The 19,843-nt window shown below is 35.7% G+C and overlaps 1 protein-coding gene across 14 annotated transcripts in view; it reads right to left on the bottom strand.

Annotated features, from left to right (window-relative positions):
• Positions 1-19,843, bottom strand: part of tns1b (tensin 1b) — a 231,354-nt gene that overhangs the window by 89,085 nt on the left and 122,426 nt on the right. For all 14 annotated transcript variants that reach the window (XM_081369325.1, XM_081369335.1, XM_081369336.1 and 11 more), the window contains one exon: positions 5,194-5,232. In XM_081369325.1, the coding sequence (XP_081225451.1) occupies positions 5,194-5,232 (39 nt within the window). The remainder of the gene's footprint in view (positions 1-5,193; positions 5,233-19,843) is intronic.

Genomic DNA, 19,843 nt, shown 5'->3' with positions numbered 1-19,843 from the left:
AATAGTCAACAATACATTGTATGGGTCAAAATGATCGATTTTTCTTTTATGCCAAAAATCATTAAGATATTAAGTAAAGATCATGTTTCATGAAGATATTTTGTAAATTTCCTACTGTAAATATATAAAGCATTTATTTTTGTGAGTGAATGCAGCACAATCATGAACATAAATGGACAACTTTAAAGGGGATTTTCTCAATGTTTCGATTTTTTTTGCACCCTCAGATTCCAGATGTTCAAATAGTTGTATCTCGGCCACATATTGTCCTATCCTACACAAACCATACATCAATGGAAAGCTTATTTATTCAGCTTTCATATGATGTATAAATCTCAATTTCAAAATTGTGACCTATGTGACTGGTTTTGTGGTCCAGGGTCACATATATGTTGGTCCAGGGTCACATATATGTAATCATTATTTTTAATCAATATGTATATTAATTGTTTTAAAATAACTAATTAATCAAAATACGATAAAAAAATAATAATTAAAAAATAAAGTATAAATATGACCCCTTATAAATGGAGAAGTCCTGAAATGGTTGACTGCTCATTTTTTAAGGGCTTGAGGGCTTGGATAGGTCATCAAAAGAATGTTGATTCCCTTGCAAACCCTCATCATATCATATTATCTAATAACTCTGTTTTGGTTCATAAACTGTGGAAATGAGTTGTTTGAGGAGGCAAGCAGCTGTTCGGCTCAAAGATCTGGAGATATCTGTCGAAGTGCAGCACACAGAACACCTAAAAAGGACATGTTGTTTCATTCCTGTGTTCAGCACCTCAGAGTCAATTACAGTATGATTTAAATGTGTTCGGTTAATGTCCAGGCATGGTTGAAACCACAACAACCTTTGAAAAAAAATATATGGACAACTAGGAGGGGAAAGTCGAGCAGGTCTCCAGTGTATCTGACCCGGGGGTTATGATGGATATTATGGCGCAGTTGAGGAACATGACATCAGTGACAGCTGCTTTTCTCTCACAGTTTTAGTGGCCACCTGCATCTTTTCCGGCACAGTGCAGCAGAGATGGAGAAAATGTAAACAGACAAGACGTTGTGCATTTCAGTGGCACTCTGTTTACATCATGCTAAAGGAGGGTCCATGCATGCCCTCCATCCCGGGAGAGTTCTACGGAAAGAATTCCAAAGATGGTATTCAGCTAAACAACTATTAACTGTGAGAACCTGCGAACAGAAACGTCCCAAAGCAAACCTCTGACCCTGGGTTAACGCTCACAACAGGGGAAGGACCCCACAAAACAGACTCATACATGTCAAGTACTGCATAAAGCACTGAGTATGCGCTGAGAAAGCGAGAGAGGATGCGAAGCAGAGAGCCTTAAAGGGCCTGGGCACTGAGAATATACACAGAAAGACCTGGAAACACTGGGTCTGCTTAATGTCATCCGAGGCCCGGCATGTGTTTCACCCTCTCATGGCCAATTATGGCCAATATCACATTGTGGTGAAGCAGACGCAGACCAGATGGCTCTAGAGAAAGGTACTGTACACAGCTCTGAGAGAGAGAAAGCCTGAAGCATGTCTTTAAAATACAACCACTGTAGAGGGCATGTTACTGAGATAACGCCCACGTAATGTATGTTATTGGACGTCTGCTCGTGTCATATCAAAAAGTACTAGACAGCAGATCACCCTGGATAGGGAACGTAATGCATCTCTGTACTTTTGTAGTGACACGGTCAGTTTACAGTATGAGTGAATCTCACAAAAACATGACCAGGCAGTTACATAAACAAAGCCATTATTATTTAGACTGTGTCTTAAGAACTAGTATGACCAACTAGCAGGCTGATTTGAAAAGTCTTAAAAAAAGAAAAGAAAAGATGACTAACTTCTAAGACTAGTCTTAGCTGTTTATGCAACTGGCAGGTCACATTTCACCACAGTAGTCGATTGTCGAGTTCACGCGCATAAGTTATCACGCGCGTGAACTCGACAATTGACTACTGTTGACTTCGACCGAAAACAGGAAGTAAATACAGGTATGTGCGCTGGCTGAATTAACATCATTTTTATTCATATCTTGCACATCTACTGCAGTCAGATTCACCCGTGTTAACTCTAAAGGAATCACTCACATTAGCTGTGCACTTGTAATGACACATCAAGGATGTTAAGAGGCTAAAAGCAGGTTTAAAACTTGCCCCATTGAAGTCAACAGGGTGCAAATTTTAAAAAGAGGATAACACGGTTTAGGCAACACTGATTTTTGTCGTTGTTCTCTGTATTGACAGCACTCCAAATTTACAAAAAAATGAGCTCAATGTTAAAATTGACCGGAGTTCTCCTTTAACAGCAATAATAAGACATTTCTGTCCTAAGGACAGCTGTTGGACGCCGTGCTGTGTTGTCATGGGAATATCCCAAGTGAAAATAATGAGGAAATTATGTTGGCTGAATCCGCGATCGCCTCCTAAACCCTCATTCACTTATCCCTACGTTAGTCCACTAATACAGTTTACTTGCAGGAGTGAATGAAAACAAGCGAGTGAATTCGGGACAGCCGTTGATCGTACGTCGGCTGTACACATCGGGGTTCGTCACTTATTGGGGTCCCCTGGAAACATTTCCGTTGTGTTCTATGTTATTTGGAGCACGTTTCTGTATTTGAACTCATGAACATGAATACATATGTCACAATGATCATAAAACAACAAATTACTTAAAATGTGAGAAACTTGCTTTTTGCCAAAATTACCACCATTCATTGATCATTGATAAAATCATTAGATTGGCACATTAGCTATCTTGATGATGTTAAGTTTTTAGATCATATCACCTACAGTGAACCTTTTCATCCAAAATTGTACATTCATATTGACATTTGATCGTTGTTATTCGGCCTCAGATCACAGGTCTAGCCAGCAACCAGCCAACTCATTTAGTGGAGGAGAATTTACCAAACATGGAGCGAGGAGAAAGCAGGTCTACGAGATTCAGTCCGACCACAGAAATATTCCTGAATTCACTGGAAAGCCATTAAACAGGGTTGTTTTTGGCTTCACTGAGCTGCGTCATTGTAAACACAGAGTTCAGCAGCTTTGTCCTTGCTGAAGGCAGTGTGTGTGTTAGTGTGTGTGTGTTTGTGTGTGTGTGTGTGTGTGTGTGTGTGTGTGTGTGTGTGTGTGTGTGTGTGTGTGTGTGTGTGTGTGTGTGTGTGTGTTTTCTCAACAGACTTTAGGTAAATAAATTCACTAAATATTCATGTTGGAGATGTTCATGCTGCAGGTCTAAGCCTTACATAAGCATACATTCTTCATTTTCACTTTCTATCTGGACTGATCTAAGTCCAGCTGCTCTGAGTTTCCTTTATAAATACAGCCACTGCTGTCCTTAAGATCCCAGTTTATTTAATCTACTTTAGTGAAGTTCAGCTGCCACAGGCCTTCACTGAAACACTCACTCACTTCAGACAAAACACCTCTCAATTTTACCTGTCAACATCTACACTCTGATGTTAATCTAAAGATGATCACTATATAACATTCAGTCACACTTTAAATTAGGGTCCAATTCTCACTATTAACTACAATGTTTGCATCAAACTCCTAATTACTGCTTATTAATAGTTAGTAAGGCAGTTGTTAAGTTTAGGTATTAGGTGGATTAAGGGATTTAGAATATGGTCATGCAGAATAAGCCATTAACATATGCTTTATAAGTACTAATAAACAGTCAATATATTAGTATTATGCATGCTAATAGAATCGGATCCTAAACTAAAGTGTTACCTAATATTCTTATGTTTATTATTTTATCAAAATTGACACATCATTAACAAAAAACATCCTGCCTTGAACCTGTCCTAATTCTAATATACATAAAATCATATTTATAATACATATTTATATATTCTCTCTCTCTAAGTTAAAAAAAGTAAAATAAATAAACAATAATTAATTAATTAATTAAATTAAAAATATGCAGACATGGTAGTGATTCAAATAACTGAAAAAAACTTGTTCACAACACAATATTTTTAATTGTATGACATATATTAAAATATTAATATTAATAATAAAAATATGAATTAAACTATATATATATATGTTTTAAATGTATGTTAATTCTATTAATAATACTTCAATATTAAAAACAAAATTAAAGATAGTTTAAAATAAATAATTCTATATTTGAATATTATATAATATACTAACAGATTATAATATTAAATTTAATGTAGAAAATATATGCATCTTTAAAGGATGTTCAATATAAATCTTTTGTCAGCACCATCAGATTTTCGGTGATGATGATTCAATAAATGGAGCTAAATTTGTCAGTATTGTTGATACATTATTGACATGGCAGTACAGATAATATCTGATGGTGTTGATATTTGTGATAGCAAAAAAAAAAAAAAAAAAAAAAATGGAAAGGGAAGAACTGCACGTTTAACACATTCAACATAATTCCTTGGTACAAAAACTTGTATCTTTGCAGACATGTGGCAAGTTTTGTCCCATGTCTCAGGAATCAGTTTTTTGTCCTCCAGCCTCTCAATTTTCACTTGTCTTCAGAACATCAGTTTATATAGTTCATTTGTTCATCATTTAATTTGTCTGATTTCAAGTGTGTGTTTGGTGCGTGTGCCGACAGCGACCCTGCATACCTGCATTCACACTGCTCGCTTTACAACGCCATACTTCATCTGAGAAGTGATTGAGGGAACGAGAAAGAGAATTAATCAAACCCTGTCCAACTCGTGAAAGCCAAACTTTCCCCCCCAAAACAAGTAAAACTATCTGTTCCATACTGAGGACACTGTGTGCAACAAGAGACTTTTTTCATGAACGCGGGTAGAGTAATGATGGACTCTGGCTTGTCTTGCGCAGGCGAGCGTACATAGGAGGAGGAGGAAAGAGATCTTTTGGAGACCAAAAACACAATTCAAACCAAAAAAGGAATGTTCACTATGCTATCGCTCATGCTTTGTTATTCCCCCTGGCTTATTTAGGTCTTGGGAGAGATCTGAACCGAAGACCCCAAGCTTTTATTTCCTTCTTATAAATATTAATGGTTGTGGGATGATACGTTCTGGCCTCCAAAATAGGCAAAAATATCTCTTTATCATCAATCTGATTAACAGAGCAGATTCCGAGAGACGACTGTTCTAGGAAACGATCAAAAACGGGTCATCAAAACAACCACAGAAGTTCTTACCAGTTCATAGTTGGCAACAGGAACGCAGGAGGAGGATACCTGCAACACACAGAGAACACACACGTCAGGCCAAATTCTGGGACTTTAAAGTCTACATAACATGTTGACACATTTTACTACTGTAATATGACATATTTCCAGGGGAAATGGGACATTCAACAAGAAAACAATGCAGGACTGGCTTTATTTTATCATTGTTGGGGGTGTGAAAAGTGGGGGATTGAAAAACAGAGACTAAAGAAGAAATTCATGACACTGGCGGTGCAACTTATTTAATTTGGATAAAAGGTTACTAAAACAAACATTTTGCTTTCATTTGGAAAAACATGCACGGATGAATTGTGCTCAATAAGGAACATTATAGTGAATTATGAAGAAAGTACATTTTGATTTCTAACATACGGCCACAAAACACTGGTAATTTTCACACAAAACAGACATGGGAAATTCACTGTGTATATGCAACTCCATCTCAATCTTAATTTATTATTATTAACATCCTACTTTATTTTTATTAAAATGTTGATTTACTTTTTATTTAGAAAAAAAAAATCTGTTTTAGTTGCCTATTTATTTTAGTACTTCATCTTATTTATTTCAGTTAATTGCCAAGGCGAATAGTTGGATTCATACTTTTGTAACAATGACACTTAATTAATTTAAAACAACTAATGGACCATTCAAAATCCTTTTCTGAAGCAATTGACATTCCTAATCCCAAAATATTTATTTCTCACATGATGCTCATTAGTGACTTTATTTATATTGGTCAACAACTGAGATAAACGTCAATGAGTATTACAGACATAACAACCAAAAATGTATACTGTATAAACAATACATTTGTGTAAGTTTAAAATACTTTAAAATAATTTGTAAAACTGAAATAAAAGTGAATTAAAGCTACGGAAGTGTTAAAAAACGTACTAAAACAAACTAAAATTTAAATAAACCAAAAACTGAAAATAAAATACATACAAGCCAATTCAAAACATGTATACTATAGTATAATACTAAGATAAGACTGTGAATCAGTCACAAACAGATCGAAACGTCACTGGTTCATGTTTTAGAAGCAGGCAAACACAGGCAACGAGAGCGCTAACCTCATTTTCACCATTTCATAAACAGGATTGGAAAGTCACTGATGTTTAAAGGTGATTTGCTTTGTCGGAACTCACAATCTGCTGAAGTCCATTATAATAGGATTGCTGCTCAGACCACTGCCACAACTAATATCCCGCCTCCCGTGAACAAATGAGCTCTGTGCTTCACAAACAGGATGGCGGACCATCATTTCTGGCTCTGCTTCTACTAGAGCATTAAGAAAAACTGTTTCCAGGCAAAATTGGACGTGAGGAACTGGAGTTGTGCACAAACAAGAAGCCTTCTCCACAGCTGTCTAAAAGCACAGGCAGCTGTCTAGTCAGTCTATGACTAAACCATTCCAATTCATAATGAGTCAATACAAAAGACAAAGCAAATATATATCAGACTCATTTCTCAGTAGAAATGAAAAAACGCACACATTTATGAATCAATTCACTCTTTCCACAGATCATGGCTTGGTGTATTTATTAGCTTCATCTACATGTTATTTCTTTAAATACATTAATATCATGTATTAATTAAATTTGGCTTTTTTGTGTGTGTGCGTGTAAAAATGTATTCAACTCAAATAATAAGTCAAGAAGATATCATGGCTGATATTACCAGATCATTCACCACACTACAATTGGAAGGTCAAGTCAAGCACATTGCATTGTGGGATACAGTGTTGCAAGGCAATAAGCCAAAAGAGGCGGTGCGCTACAGCGATTTTACCACGGGTAAGCCTGTGGCTTGGAACCCACAAACATAACGCTGGTTTATTTCTCACTGGTCGAGGACAAATGTGGTAAATAAAAGTCAAGGCAACATGGGTCAGATTTCACTTTTGCCATTCCAAGCACAACTATTTATGAATTGTCAGAGTTCAGTCATGTCTTGCAAAATTTGATTCAGATGAAAGTGAGGAATTTGACATGGTCTGGAAGCCATCGGCTCTTACCATTTGTTTTGACAGCTGAATATATGTGTGTTATTTTCAACCATCTGGCATTTGTGTTAAATTTGCTCGCTCCATTTAATTGCTCGTCTTAATGCTGACGGAGCACATCAGGTTTCCCAATGTCACTTTCACATTTATCAATGACCTCGACCTGTCATTGATAAAGCATTCATGAAAACGGTGCTGAGCCTTAACTAACTGAGTTTATAGTTTAACAGGTGTCCTGCACCTGAAGATCACATGTCTTGTATCGGTGGTGTTTGTGAAGGCAAACATTATTATTAATATTGCTCATCACAAAAAGCACCCTAGCAACACACTAAGAGCATGGGGAAAGACATAATGCATTGGTCCGTTCCATTCAAATTCTCTTCAGGGAATGTAAAAACTAAGAATAAAAAGTCTAAACAGTCATGCAAAAGGTCTGTGTGACTGTTTACATGGTAACAATGATCAGCCTCATGCTTTCATTATGTGAACAGGAAGTTTTCTCCTTAATAAGTGACATGAGACGTTAAGCATGACTAGTGCTTCTGTTTGATTTGACTTCTTGATAAAAGATGTTATGCCAGCTGTGGATGTGGAGCTGTAAAGCACATAAACACTGAAAAGCTCTTGTTTTTTCTCACTACAGGTCTCAGCATATCTAAACACAAATGATCAACCGCTGTAAACAGGAAGACTGATAAGAGTGAAACAATAAATTTAAGCAAGCTGGATAAGTTATTTTGGATAAGTTAGACAAACATGGATCCACTGCTTTTAGAACATTAGTAAAGCTTACAGTAAAACAGCAGAAAATATACAACGGTCTGAAGTCACATTGAAAAAACTGTGGCCAGTTGCATAAACTTAGCCACTATGTTAAGACTGGGTCTTAAGAAATAATTTGACTTATTGTTCTGATTCAAATTAGACCGATCTACCTTCTGTAACTGACTTTAAAAAGTTAGGACCAGTCTTTTGATGACTAACTTTAAAGTGTCATTTTAACATCAGTGTAAACTAGAGGGGTTTAGGGTTTCAGGTAGACCAACATTAAGGTTATTTACCAACAGTTAAAATGAAATAATCAAAAGTAAAAATAAAAAAAACTGCTTAATTTACACTGTATGAATTAAATATATACTGATTCTTATTAAAGCTACACAAGTTATTCAGTCAAGGGCAGTGAGTGAATTTGTCTTTGTCTATGGTTTATTAGGCTGCTGTCACTTTAAGAGCTGCACAGATCCAATATACTATTACATGCACACTTTCTTTCTCAACTGTTTAGTCGAGAAAAAAATGGGCTTTTTGTAATCTTTCGGAGTATTAAAATCATGCTATTGCAAGCCGTTGCATTATGCATATCACGATATTTCGATCATTTCAACATATCATGTAACCCTATATTATTTAGTAGTTTATATAAATTGAGATTTTAAAACTTTGAAAGTTGTAAAACAAAGGAAAGTTATGATATAAACTGAAGAATGTATAATGTAAATAAATTGTAAGAAATGATATAGCCAACTGGCAAAAAAATATGAAAAAGTTCTGCTCTAATATATATATATGAAAAATATTTTCATATACTGTACTTCTGCCATGGTTGTTTTATGATGCTGGATCATGTTTGTAAGACTACTCTACCTATTGTTAATTAATCAGTCATTGTATAATCAATAAACTACCCAGCTGATTTGGGTAATCATTCTGGTGCCTTGACATGTATAAATGTTGTTGACTAATGTTCAAGCTGTTTGCACTGAAGATAGTTGAAGATGGACTGATACGTTTGCTCTTCGTTTTCTTTTTTTGTGTGCACACTCACATTTTTGTTAGTACATTTTGGTATTTTGCTGTCACTTTCTATGCGAATCTTCCGTAAAATAATTTTCAATGGATAATAAGTCCATGGAGGATTGAATTTGTTTGCTGTGTGGATGTTTTTCAAGAAATTATATAGGCCAAATATATACATTCACATATAAATATTACACATTTATTATTATAATTTTTGTGCTCTGAAGTCAGGCTGAAATATGTCCCATCTTATTCTTCTAACATCAACTCTTTTTCAGAGCAGGTCTCAGTTTACTGACGGCCCGTTCCGACCTGGCACAGACATTTACACGATCTTGCATGGAAACCATACACATCCTTATCTCCAGCCAGTCCTAATAAGACCACTGTACCACTCCATAATACTTCAGTGATAAACGGAAATCCCTCCCTAATCTCAGTCTGTCTCAGAGCTCTGCTCTAAGCCTTTCTCCAGTGGCCTGGTCTATCTCCAGACCGGATTCCATCACCTGGCGTAACTCAGCCTGCAGGCACCTGCTGATGACAGCCCGTACACCTGCTATCCATAACTAACAAACACCTTGTGTCTGCGCTGAGACCTGGCCCGACCCAGCATGCCTTCATGCATTCATGTCTCTGAAGATGCCTGGAATGTTTGAAACGGAGCCCTGATGACTTCTCTTTCAAAGGTCATTCTGGAAGGGCAACTTTTATTTACAATTATATTGTTAGCGATGTCAAATGAATCAAATTAAAAAATATTAAAGTATGAAATTTAAATTTTACTTTTAACTTTGACCATCTGTTTGTTAACTTTGACGTCTGTTTCAGTTCATCAAGCCTGCATTTATTTGATCAAAAATACAGAAAAAAAAAGAGTCATATTGTGAAATATAACAACAATTTAAAAGAATGGTTTTCTATTTGAATATACTTTAAAATAGAATTTATTTCTGTGATGCAAAGCTGAATTTTTAGCATTGTTACTCCAGTCTCCAGTGTCACATGATCCTTCAGAAATCGCTAGACAAGGGCAAGGGCATATATTTCATGAAATCTATCTTAATACTTTTAGCATGTTATTGAATATAGCGATGTGTTTGGACTAGATCGATTGATGTTGATCCTGTAGCAGATCTAGGCAGGTGGAGCTGGGGGAGGTGGAGGGTTTCAGAGGCGCTGCAGGACTAGTTTACAACAAACAGTGAACCAGACTATTTAAATGTTGAGCAAGCAATCTCATTGGCTGCAGGATCAGCAGAGGCCAATCAGCTTGTGATATGCGGTAATGATGTGATTGCTTGCAGACTGCATGTAAAGCATTCATGACTGAATTAAAAAAATGCCTTTTCAAAGCAAAGTATATAACAAACAATGCCAAGATATATCCAAAGGCTGAAAACTGTTCGGATATTATTTTTAAGCTTTATCACCCAGTCCTACACGGAAGCACTGACCCTGATCCTTTGACACGGGTCAGACGAGGACATTAGGAGTGGCTAGAAATCCTGAAGGAGCCCGTCTCATGCAAGAAAACAAGAAAACAGGTGGCTCAACTGTCAAAAGACAGCTTAAAAGTATTTGGTAATAATTAGTACGATACAAACAACAAACAATGACACTCTTTAACGTCACATGTGACCCTCATGTGTAAGAACAAGCACCCTGAGAGCTGCATTCATCATGTTGGCAACAGAAGTGGGTTGTTGCTGGTATTCACATCACGGTTCAGTCGTGTAAATCATCCTGAGGCGGTCTACCCCGAGCGTAACCTCTGGTAAATGGTTCATGCCAGGCCTTAAACCGCAGCAAGGGTGCAGGTGAACATACAAAAGGTGATAACCGCAGGTCTACTGGTGGGCAACCGCAACACTAAAAATAATCCTGACAATCATCCTGTGGTTATCCAAAAACCAAAGACAAACATAGACATGACAGGTTGGTACAATATTCACCTGCAAGGAAAGAAATACAATCTGCTATTGGATGAATGTCCTGGAACCTAATAACAACGTGTCCTGATCGCATTTACCCTAAAAGCAAAGGAAAAACTTGAGAAATTCAATAAAAACATATGGAATGATATAAGATTGTTTTGCATTGTGGCATTATTTTTAGTTATGCAATTAGGCACATTTTCCCGCAAATGCTCATTACCTGTTAACTAAACTTAATGTTAAGAAAAGCTGCATTTTATGCAAATGTGAATGTTAAAGCGCAACATTCATCCATCAATTTATCTTTGCAGCTTGATATCATGGTACGCAACACTTTAAAAAAATATTTAAAGTCTTATTGTCTATTGATCTAAAGAATGGTTTGTAGAAAAGCAGTGCCTCCAAATACAACATATTTACAACATATTTTGTTTTTGAAGAGTTGTAATGGATAGTGAGGGAAAATCATCAACATCAACTTTCTAATAAACCTGACATTGTATTCTATAAATACTGTTGGCTCTCTATTGGCTTATGTTTCTCACTAGTAAGTCACTTTGGATAAAAGTGTCTGCTAAAATGAATAAATGTAAAAGTAAGTGTGAATAGATATTGGAAAAAACTGACATTTTGTGATATTTAGTTTTCCTGCGATGTGTTGTGATATGACAACAATTTCACCAGATGATTTGAATAGCTCTATTTGTTAAGAATCAATCATTCTAGGATGATTGGGGTAGTTTTGCAGCAGACTGAATCTGTATAGAAAATAATAAACAAATTACAAGTAATAATAATAATAATAAACAGAGCAAAATGACTTGCAATTTAGACTTTCTAACTCAAAATTGCAGGTTTGTATCTCACAATTCTGAGGGGGAAAAAAGCCAGAATTTGTGAGTTTTTACCTTGCAATTCAGACTTTTTTTTAGTTATAGTTATAAAGTTCCATGGTTTCCAAACTTTTGACTGGTAATAAATATAACAAAGAACACACACACACACACACACACACACACACACACACACACACACACACACACACACAAAAAAAACTATCCAAACTTCTTGGCTGGCATGTCAGTGATGCAAAGCCAGTGCACTTTTTGTGCAGAAAAGAAAGAGAAACAAAGCGAGCGAGGGAACGAGACAGAAAGGGGAGTGGATGTGTGTTGATAACACTGGAGTGTACAAATGAATATTACATAATGAGCGGTAATTGTGCTGTTGCATTCCTCGCATGCTTGCGTTAACAAGATTAAACCGAGACCTGCTGCATTCAGCCTGCATCACGTGTGCCGGAGACAAAAAACAAGTGCCAGCCATCGCCAACATTGTTGATCATTTTCTCTGAACCTGCAATATACAGAATCAAAGAATTCTAGATTCATGCATACTTTTTTTTCGCCCCCTACCATATAACAGTAAAAACACGGAAAGCCGAAAAGCGTTGTCTCGTAAATGACGGAAAATTCCATCAATGGCGGGGAGAGAGTTAAAGGGATAGTTTAAAATGAAAATGATAGTTCTATCAAGGACACTATATTCCTAGTCTGCTATGCCATTAGGAACAGAGCAAATTTCAATTTGTTCATGATGCTAATTTCAGTTTTGGCTGAACTATTCCTCCGAAATAAGTTTAAGGAAATTAAATTGTAGTTGTGGTGTATGGAAACCACACTCAACCATGCTGAACTCAAAAACACAAGCTCCTTCATGTGTATCCAAGATGATGGAATATTTGCATTTGGCACCAAAGAAACAGAGAAAAAAAGAGATACTTGCTTGACTAAGGAGGCTTGATGTGGTATAATGAATTTCAACACCAAATTGTCAAGACCAAATGGATTTCTATAACTTTGGTGATGATTACTGTATAATGACTTTTTATAAATAATCATCATCACCACCACATCATTTAAGGATAATGTCTAAAGTATTTTTTTAAACCTGAGCATAACTACATCGGTGAAAATATAAGCAGAGGCTGGACTGGATGTTGAAAGTCATTTCAGAGGTTCAGGACAAGTTTTGACAATTATTTTGATTTGTTTTTAAAGCATGCACTGAGGAATTATGCATGATAAGACCAGGAATGTTTATAAAAAACAAGTAAAAAGAGTTAACCATGCTAACTTTAAGTTTGCATACATACAACATTTACTTACATTTTCAGAAGAGCAACAGCACAACCAAGAGTAGCCAATATTAAGCCATAACGTATTGTCTGTTTACAGTTCACCGGCTTTGCCATGCCATGGAAGAGTGGAAAAATTGCGGAGTCATTTCCTCAACAAAAAAAGAAAAACAAAAGGCAAGGACTACTGAGCCAAAGCAAAAGGTTAATCTCTAATCACGAGAGACGTATAACTAAGGGCAATTTCTGAAACTCAATCCTGCTCTAAAACAGTAAGAAGCAGTTTACAACACTGTCAGGAAAACTGCTCCACATAATTCCTAACCTACACCACACATAAAACATGATCTCAATATGATCTACACAGCATGAATTGGGATTGTTGACCTTCCAGAGAATGAGCTGGTTGTTTGCTATCAGTGAAACACGGCAGGTTGAAACAGGCAAGAGCCATCTGCATTTAACACACAAGATATGATGAATTATTGGCCAGAGAAACTCTCCTTTACAAGCAGGTGAGGAGGAGTCCCGAGTCATTCCACCTTAGGAGACGACGGCTGTCCAGATGAGTTATCCTCACCTCTCATGCCTCGACCAAAACACTGAGATTGATGCATTTCTCTCTTACACGCACAGATACTGATCCAAATGAACTGATCCAAAAACTACAATTAGGGTGTTACTCAATTTTGTACACAATTTGTTACACAATTTTGCCAAGGTTTATTTCCGTAAATCCACTTTAAGTTCAAACAAATGCAGACAACATGAAACAGCTTTCACAACTCACTTTACTTCTATAATCGGACACATTAAAAAAAGTAGAACGCAACTTGATTATATCAACAGGGACTCACTGGATGAAGAAATGTCTCAGAACAGAGCCATTTAGATGGCATGGATAGAAAAAAATAAGGAATTTCCAACATCAAGTGAATAAGAAAGACATTTTAGAGGCAGAGCAAGTTGACATTTTGATGAAAGAATATGAAGACAAATATGTTTTTCTTTGGAATAATGTGCACTGATGAATCATACAGATTTAGACTAAAATGTAGAGAAAAGTAGAGTATATATAGTATAATGAGGACGTTAAGGCACATTTAACCCTTAAAGGCCTCATATTATGCAATAGTAATTAATAAATATTGAAAATATGCTGTAACTTTCAAAATTTCAAAACTATCTCCCCAATCCAAACTGACTTTTCATTGAATATAACTCATTATTTGAAAAATTTACTTGATAAATAAAATAAGAGCAAACCCTTTGAGTCTTAGAAACAGCAAAACAAAAGAAGCCCTAAAGTTCAGAGAGGCTACAAAATAGTCATGAAAAACTAAATTATGGTTGTTTTTTGGCAATTGCCTGGGTTTTATCCCTGGGTTCAGTGCTGCGTGATGTTGCATATCAGCAGAACGGTGGGGCCGGGTGCTGGGTTTCCTGCCTTTATTTCGCTGCCCGGCCCATAAATCAAATGCAAAAGCAAACAAGCCCACAGCAGCTCTGTGCCAGCAACCCCTGAAACGGGCCTGCTTTCTATAAACATTCCACAGGGAGACCGAGCCCTGATAAGACCTCCACATACTCCTGAAGATCATGAACCCCGCCTCCATTTCCCATCAGTACGACCATCAAAATATTTCACAGTGTGTTCGACGGCTCTGGGAGGAACAAACTCACTGGTTCTCCACCGCTGGAATTTCCTCATGAACATACACAATCTCTAAACCCGACCGGAACGACTGATAAGAATGGATCTGCTCCAGCCCACAATTCAATGGTCACCACATGTATAGAATTTAATAACTTTCTTTGGTGGAAATTACATTGTTAACATTCTTGGAATAAAATGGCAGTGTTTAATACACTGAAAACCCTAATAAGTTGATTGAACTCAATTGATTTGAGTAAACTCGTTCCCTCAATTTAATTGAGTAATGGGCTCTCCCAAAACGTGCATATTTAAGTTTACTAAACTTGGTGCTTATGTAGACTTAACTTGAATTGTTTAGTTCACCAAACTTGACGATTATTTAATGTACTTAAACAATAAAGTTCACTTAACTTAGTGTTAATTTCAAGTGTACTTGTATATTTAAGTAAACTCAACAAGAAAATTTAACTGAAAATTAAATTTAGTTATTTAATTAATAATAATTAAAGTTATTATTTTTGACTGTAAGCTTTGTGCACACTGCACTTAAATAAAACAATGAACAACATATTGAACCTTTGAGTCTTTATTGACCAAAATGTCAGATGGAAATGAGTCACACCCTGTGCATAACTCTAAAGATGGCAACAATGTGCAACATTAAGTAGTGAACTTACATCAATTGTACAACTGTGATCACTTAAACATTACACTTAAGTCTCACATTTGTGTTAATGTAATGACCAAATTTGCACAATATTATTATACAGTACAAACTATACTGTAATTGACATATTGTCAGACACACTCTAGAGGTAGCAACAATGGTGACAAAATACAAAATTAACTACTGCACGTTAATTATAGAATTTTGAGCATTTAACAATTTAAACAATTTTTTCCTTCATAAATGGATAATGGAGTAAATTGAGGGGAAAAAAAACAAAACATTGTCAGCGATATTAAAGTCTCACAGTGGCTTTTTTAAAACATTTTCTGGGTCACAAACTGAAGAGGTAGTAACAATGGTAACGATATACCATATTATTTCTTACAAATCATTTGAAGAACATTCTCACAGTGGTGTTAAAGTCTCACAGTGATGCTTTTTTAAACAAAAAGCTGGTTTGCCAGAGACTGCAATTTAGGCTTGGGAGAATTCTGTCCCATTGACATTAGCACACGCTGGATGAAATCAAACATGTTGCCAAGTGATTTTGGGTAATTCAGGTCTAGTGCGTAGATCAGAACCGATCCATTTTTTCCATCAACACTTGACCTTCAAGTATTATCCCAATCGTAGTAGTTAAATGCAAGGAATTGGGGGGCTGGAGTTCAGTGTCCTCAAATAAGATGCCCACTGGCACATCAAGGATGGAATTGCGATGATCAGACACCTAGTGAAAAAACAGGCATAAATAGATTATTGCTATCAGGAATCAAATGTTTATCAATGCATGTTTATTAGAACGTGCACTAGATTTATTAAAAACACAAATCACTAACCCTAATCCCAAATTAAATGGACAAGTATGCATTTGACTTTATGAAAATATAAATGTTTCCAGCAAAGACAATACTTTTTTGTAATTATGCAGTATACATGAAGTTTATTAATTTGAAGACTTGGGCAGTTTTTTTTTTTTTTTTTTTTTTTCATCTGAAAAGATTTGGAGAACTGTAGCATCACATCACTTGCTCACAAATTAATCAATCAGAAATGTATCATGAAAATATTATCAATTACTGGTGAAACTAACAAAGTTTGCCCGGGAAAAATAACCCATATGGTCTAAGCAGTAGCTGCCATGTTCTTTCTTGCACAGAAAAAAAGATCATCAAATATGTATCTCACAGGTAAAGAAATAAGCTGTTGACATTTCAATAATCATACCATCACAAAATCATGAAGAAAATATCGTTAATTAATGTCGAGGTTGTCAAAGTTTGACCAGAAAAAAACATCACTAACGTTAACTGGTCTCAAGGAACTTAGCTGCCATGTTCTTTTGCCGAGAAATACACGATTACACAAAGATTAAGTTTATATTTAACTAACTATTACTAATAAAATAAAGAACACAATATCGCAGTTATAGTTAACGCGTAAACGTTAGCAGCTATGTTGGCAAAGTTTGACCAGGATATATTGTAATAAAAGTTATGGCTGCGTTCTCTTTTATTATAGAACCGTGCAAGGATTTAAATAAACATATTTCAGTTTTAAAAAGTCACACAAAATAAATGTATAGCTTAATAATTGTACTTACCGAGAATGGTGCACAAAGAAAAACTCCCGTAACCGTCTTGAAATTTGCACTGGTGTCAGCAACAGATGCGAAAATCCCCAATTTTGTAATCCACCAATCAGTGCATTAGTTACCTTGTTGCCAGGCAGAACTGCTTGCGTGGCCAATCGCATCAAAGGAAGACCAGAGAGAGACATTTTAATTAGACCAATTTGAAATTAATTTGATTTAACGTTAAACATAATGTGTCGTCGCTCTGTATTTCTCTTATTTTGTATATTTTTAATGAGACTTGGACGGTGGCTGTGAGGAACTTTTTCATGCATTTTGGCATGTGGCATATGTGCACGTGCCTGTTACAAATGTATGAGCTTGTATTAAAATGCTACTGAGTGAAAACTGCAACCCCCAGTATTGTATTTGGGCATTAAAGTTTAAAGTATCAGGGTTTTTTTTAGTTTAGTTTTTTTTTTATATAAAAATCAATTTCCATTACGATCAATAATTGTAAAATAATGAAATGTTTTCTGTCAAAATAAGAATGACTCATTGCACTCCTTGAAGAAAGCATGTATGAATGTATTATCATGTCAAGAAAACAACATTTGTGAAAATGACCTTTTGTAAGGATTAATCATGATTTTGAGCTCACAGCACTGGAAATCTTAAGTTTATGTATTTTGAAGGTAAACAAGTTATTTGAACTTATATTTTTGAGTGACAGGACCAAAATGCAAAATTTAAAGTAATGTTTAGTCAAGTACACTTGATTGTTTAAGTAAAGACAACATTAGGGTTTACAGTGTATTTCATAAAAATAAACTCAATTGAATACTTTCAAACTTATTTTACTATATTATGTGGGTGATTTTTCTTTACCCATTAAATGCTCTTCACTGATACAGCTGATACAACTCATTTCAATAAAGACTGTTTAATTGTTTGTTGCGATTTTAAAGTTTAAGGTGGTCAGAGTCTGTGTAATGTGTCTTTCATATACAGACCCTTTCCAAAAAATTAGAATATCATGGGAAAGTTTATTTATTTCCATAATTCCATTCAAAACGTTAAACTTCCTTAGATTATAGATTCAGGGCCCACAACTTAAACGATTTCAAGTATTTAGTTGTATATTTGTACATAATTTGGGCTTCCAGCTCATAAAACCCACGAAAACAGGATATCAAAAAATTAGAATATTACATGAAATCACACAGTAATTACACAGTGATTGAACCAGGTTTTGGTTCTGTTGGCAGTGTGGGCAGGTAGACAGTAAATGTCCTGGTAGACGGCTGCGTTGACTCTGGATTTAATAAAGCACAGTGGACCAAAGTCCTCTTGTCTGATGAGAGCAAATTTTGCATCTCATTTGGAAACCAAGGTCCCAGAGTCTGGAGGAAGAATGGAGAGGCACACAGTCCAAGATGCTTGAAGTCCAGTGTGAAGTTTCCACGGTCTGTGTTGGTTTGGGGAGCCATGTCATCGGCTGGTGTTGGTCCACTGTGCTGTCCACTAAACGCAGCCGTCTACCAGGACATTTTCAGAGCACTTCATGCTTCCTTCAATAGACAAGCTTTATGGAGATGCTGACTTCATTTTCCAGCAGGATTTGCACCTGCCCACACTGCCAAAAGAACCAAAACCTGGTTCAATGACCATGGGATCACTGTGTAATTACTGTGTGATTTCATGTAATATTCTAATTTTTTGAAATCCTGTTTTTGTGGGTTTTATGAGCTGGAAGCCCAAATTATGTACAAATAAACAACTAAATACTTGAAATCGTTTAAGTTGTGGGCCCTGAATCTATAATCTATGGAAGTTTAACGTTTTGAATGGAATTATGGAAATGAATAAACTTTTCCATGATATTCTAATGTTTTGGAAAGGGTCTATGTGTACACTGTAAAAAAATTGCTGTAGTTTTGGAGCTGTTTGCCAGTAACTTACTGTAGATTTAAATTTATGTTATTTACTGGCAACAGTTTGTTCAAAGTTAAATGAACATTAAACATTAACAAGTCTTTGTCTTTAAAGAATAAAATTATAAAATAACAATCTAATGCAAAGCATTCTGGGAACCAGAAATCTTCATCAACCTTTTTCTGTTTTTTTCCTTCAGATTTTGGTTCCCAGAATGCTTTGCATGAGGATGTTATTTTAGTTTTATTCTGTAAAGATAAAGACTTGTTAATGTTTAATGTTCATTTAATTTTGAACAAATTGTTGCCAGTAAATAACATCAATTTAAATCTACAGTAAGTTACTGGCAAGTAGCTGCCAGTAATACTGTAATTTCTACAGATTTTTCTAACAGTGTACTGTATATATATAGTGTAGTTTTACTTCAGTTTTTCTCTATGAAGGCTAGTGTGAAGTAGTGTGAAGTAGTGAAGGCTTCGCATTGAGCAGAAAAACACTCCTTACATGTAATAAATCAAATCACTGTGAAAAGTTGACCGATTGTTTTTGAACAGATAAAAAACTAGACTTGTGAAGAGGTTTTGTTTACTGCAGCTGTTAAAATGCATGATACAGTCAGCAGCTGCCCTGTTCCCTTCAGTAAATATTGGTGCAAACACCAATAAAAAGTCCTTTGCACAAATAGTAAAAATAAAAAATAAGGCTGTCATTTTAACATGTTATTCAAATAATATTGTTTTCAAAATCAGCTTGAAATACAACTGCATTCAGGACATGTTACGGTAAAACTTTATTTCAATGGTCCAATTTAGACATTCTACTAACTATAAGTAACTACATGCCAACTTACTCTACTAACCCGAACCCTAACAACTGTAATCCTAACCTAACAGTCTACTAATACTC

Source organism: Scardinius erythrophthalmus (genome assembly GCF_964197995.2).
Source record: "Scardinius erythrophthalmus genome assembly, chromosome: 6".
NCBI classification, from domain to species: Eukaryota; Metazoa; Chordata; class Actinopteri; order Cypriniformes; family Leuciscidae; genus Scardinius; species Scardinius erythrophthalmus.
The sequence above is the reverse complement of the archived record's forward strand: the minus strand, read 5'-3'. Positions and strand labels throughout refer to the sequence as shown.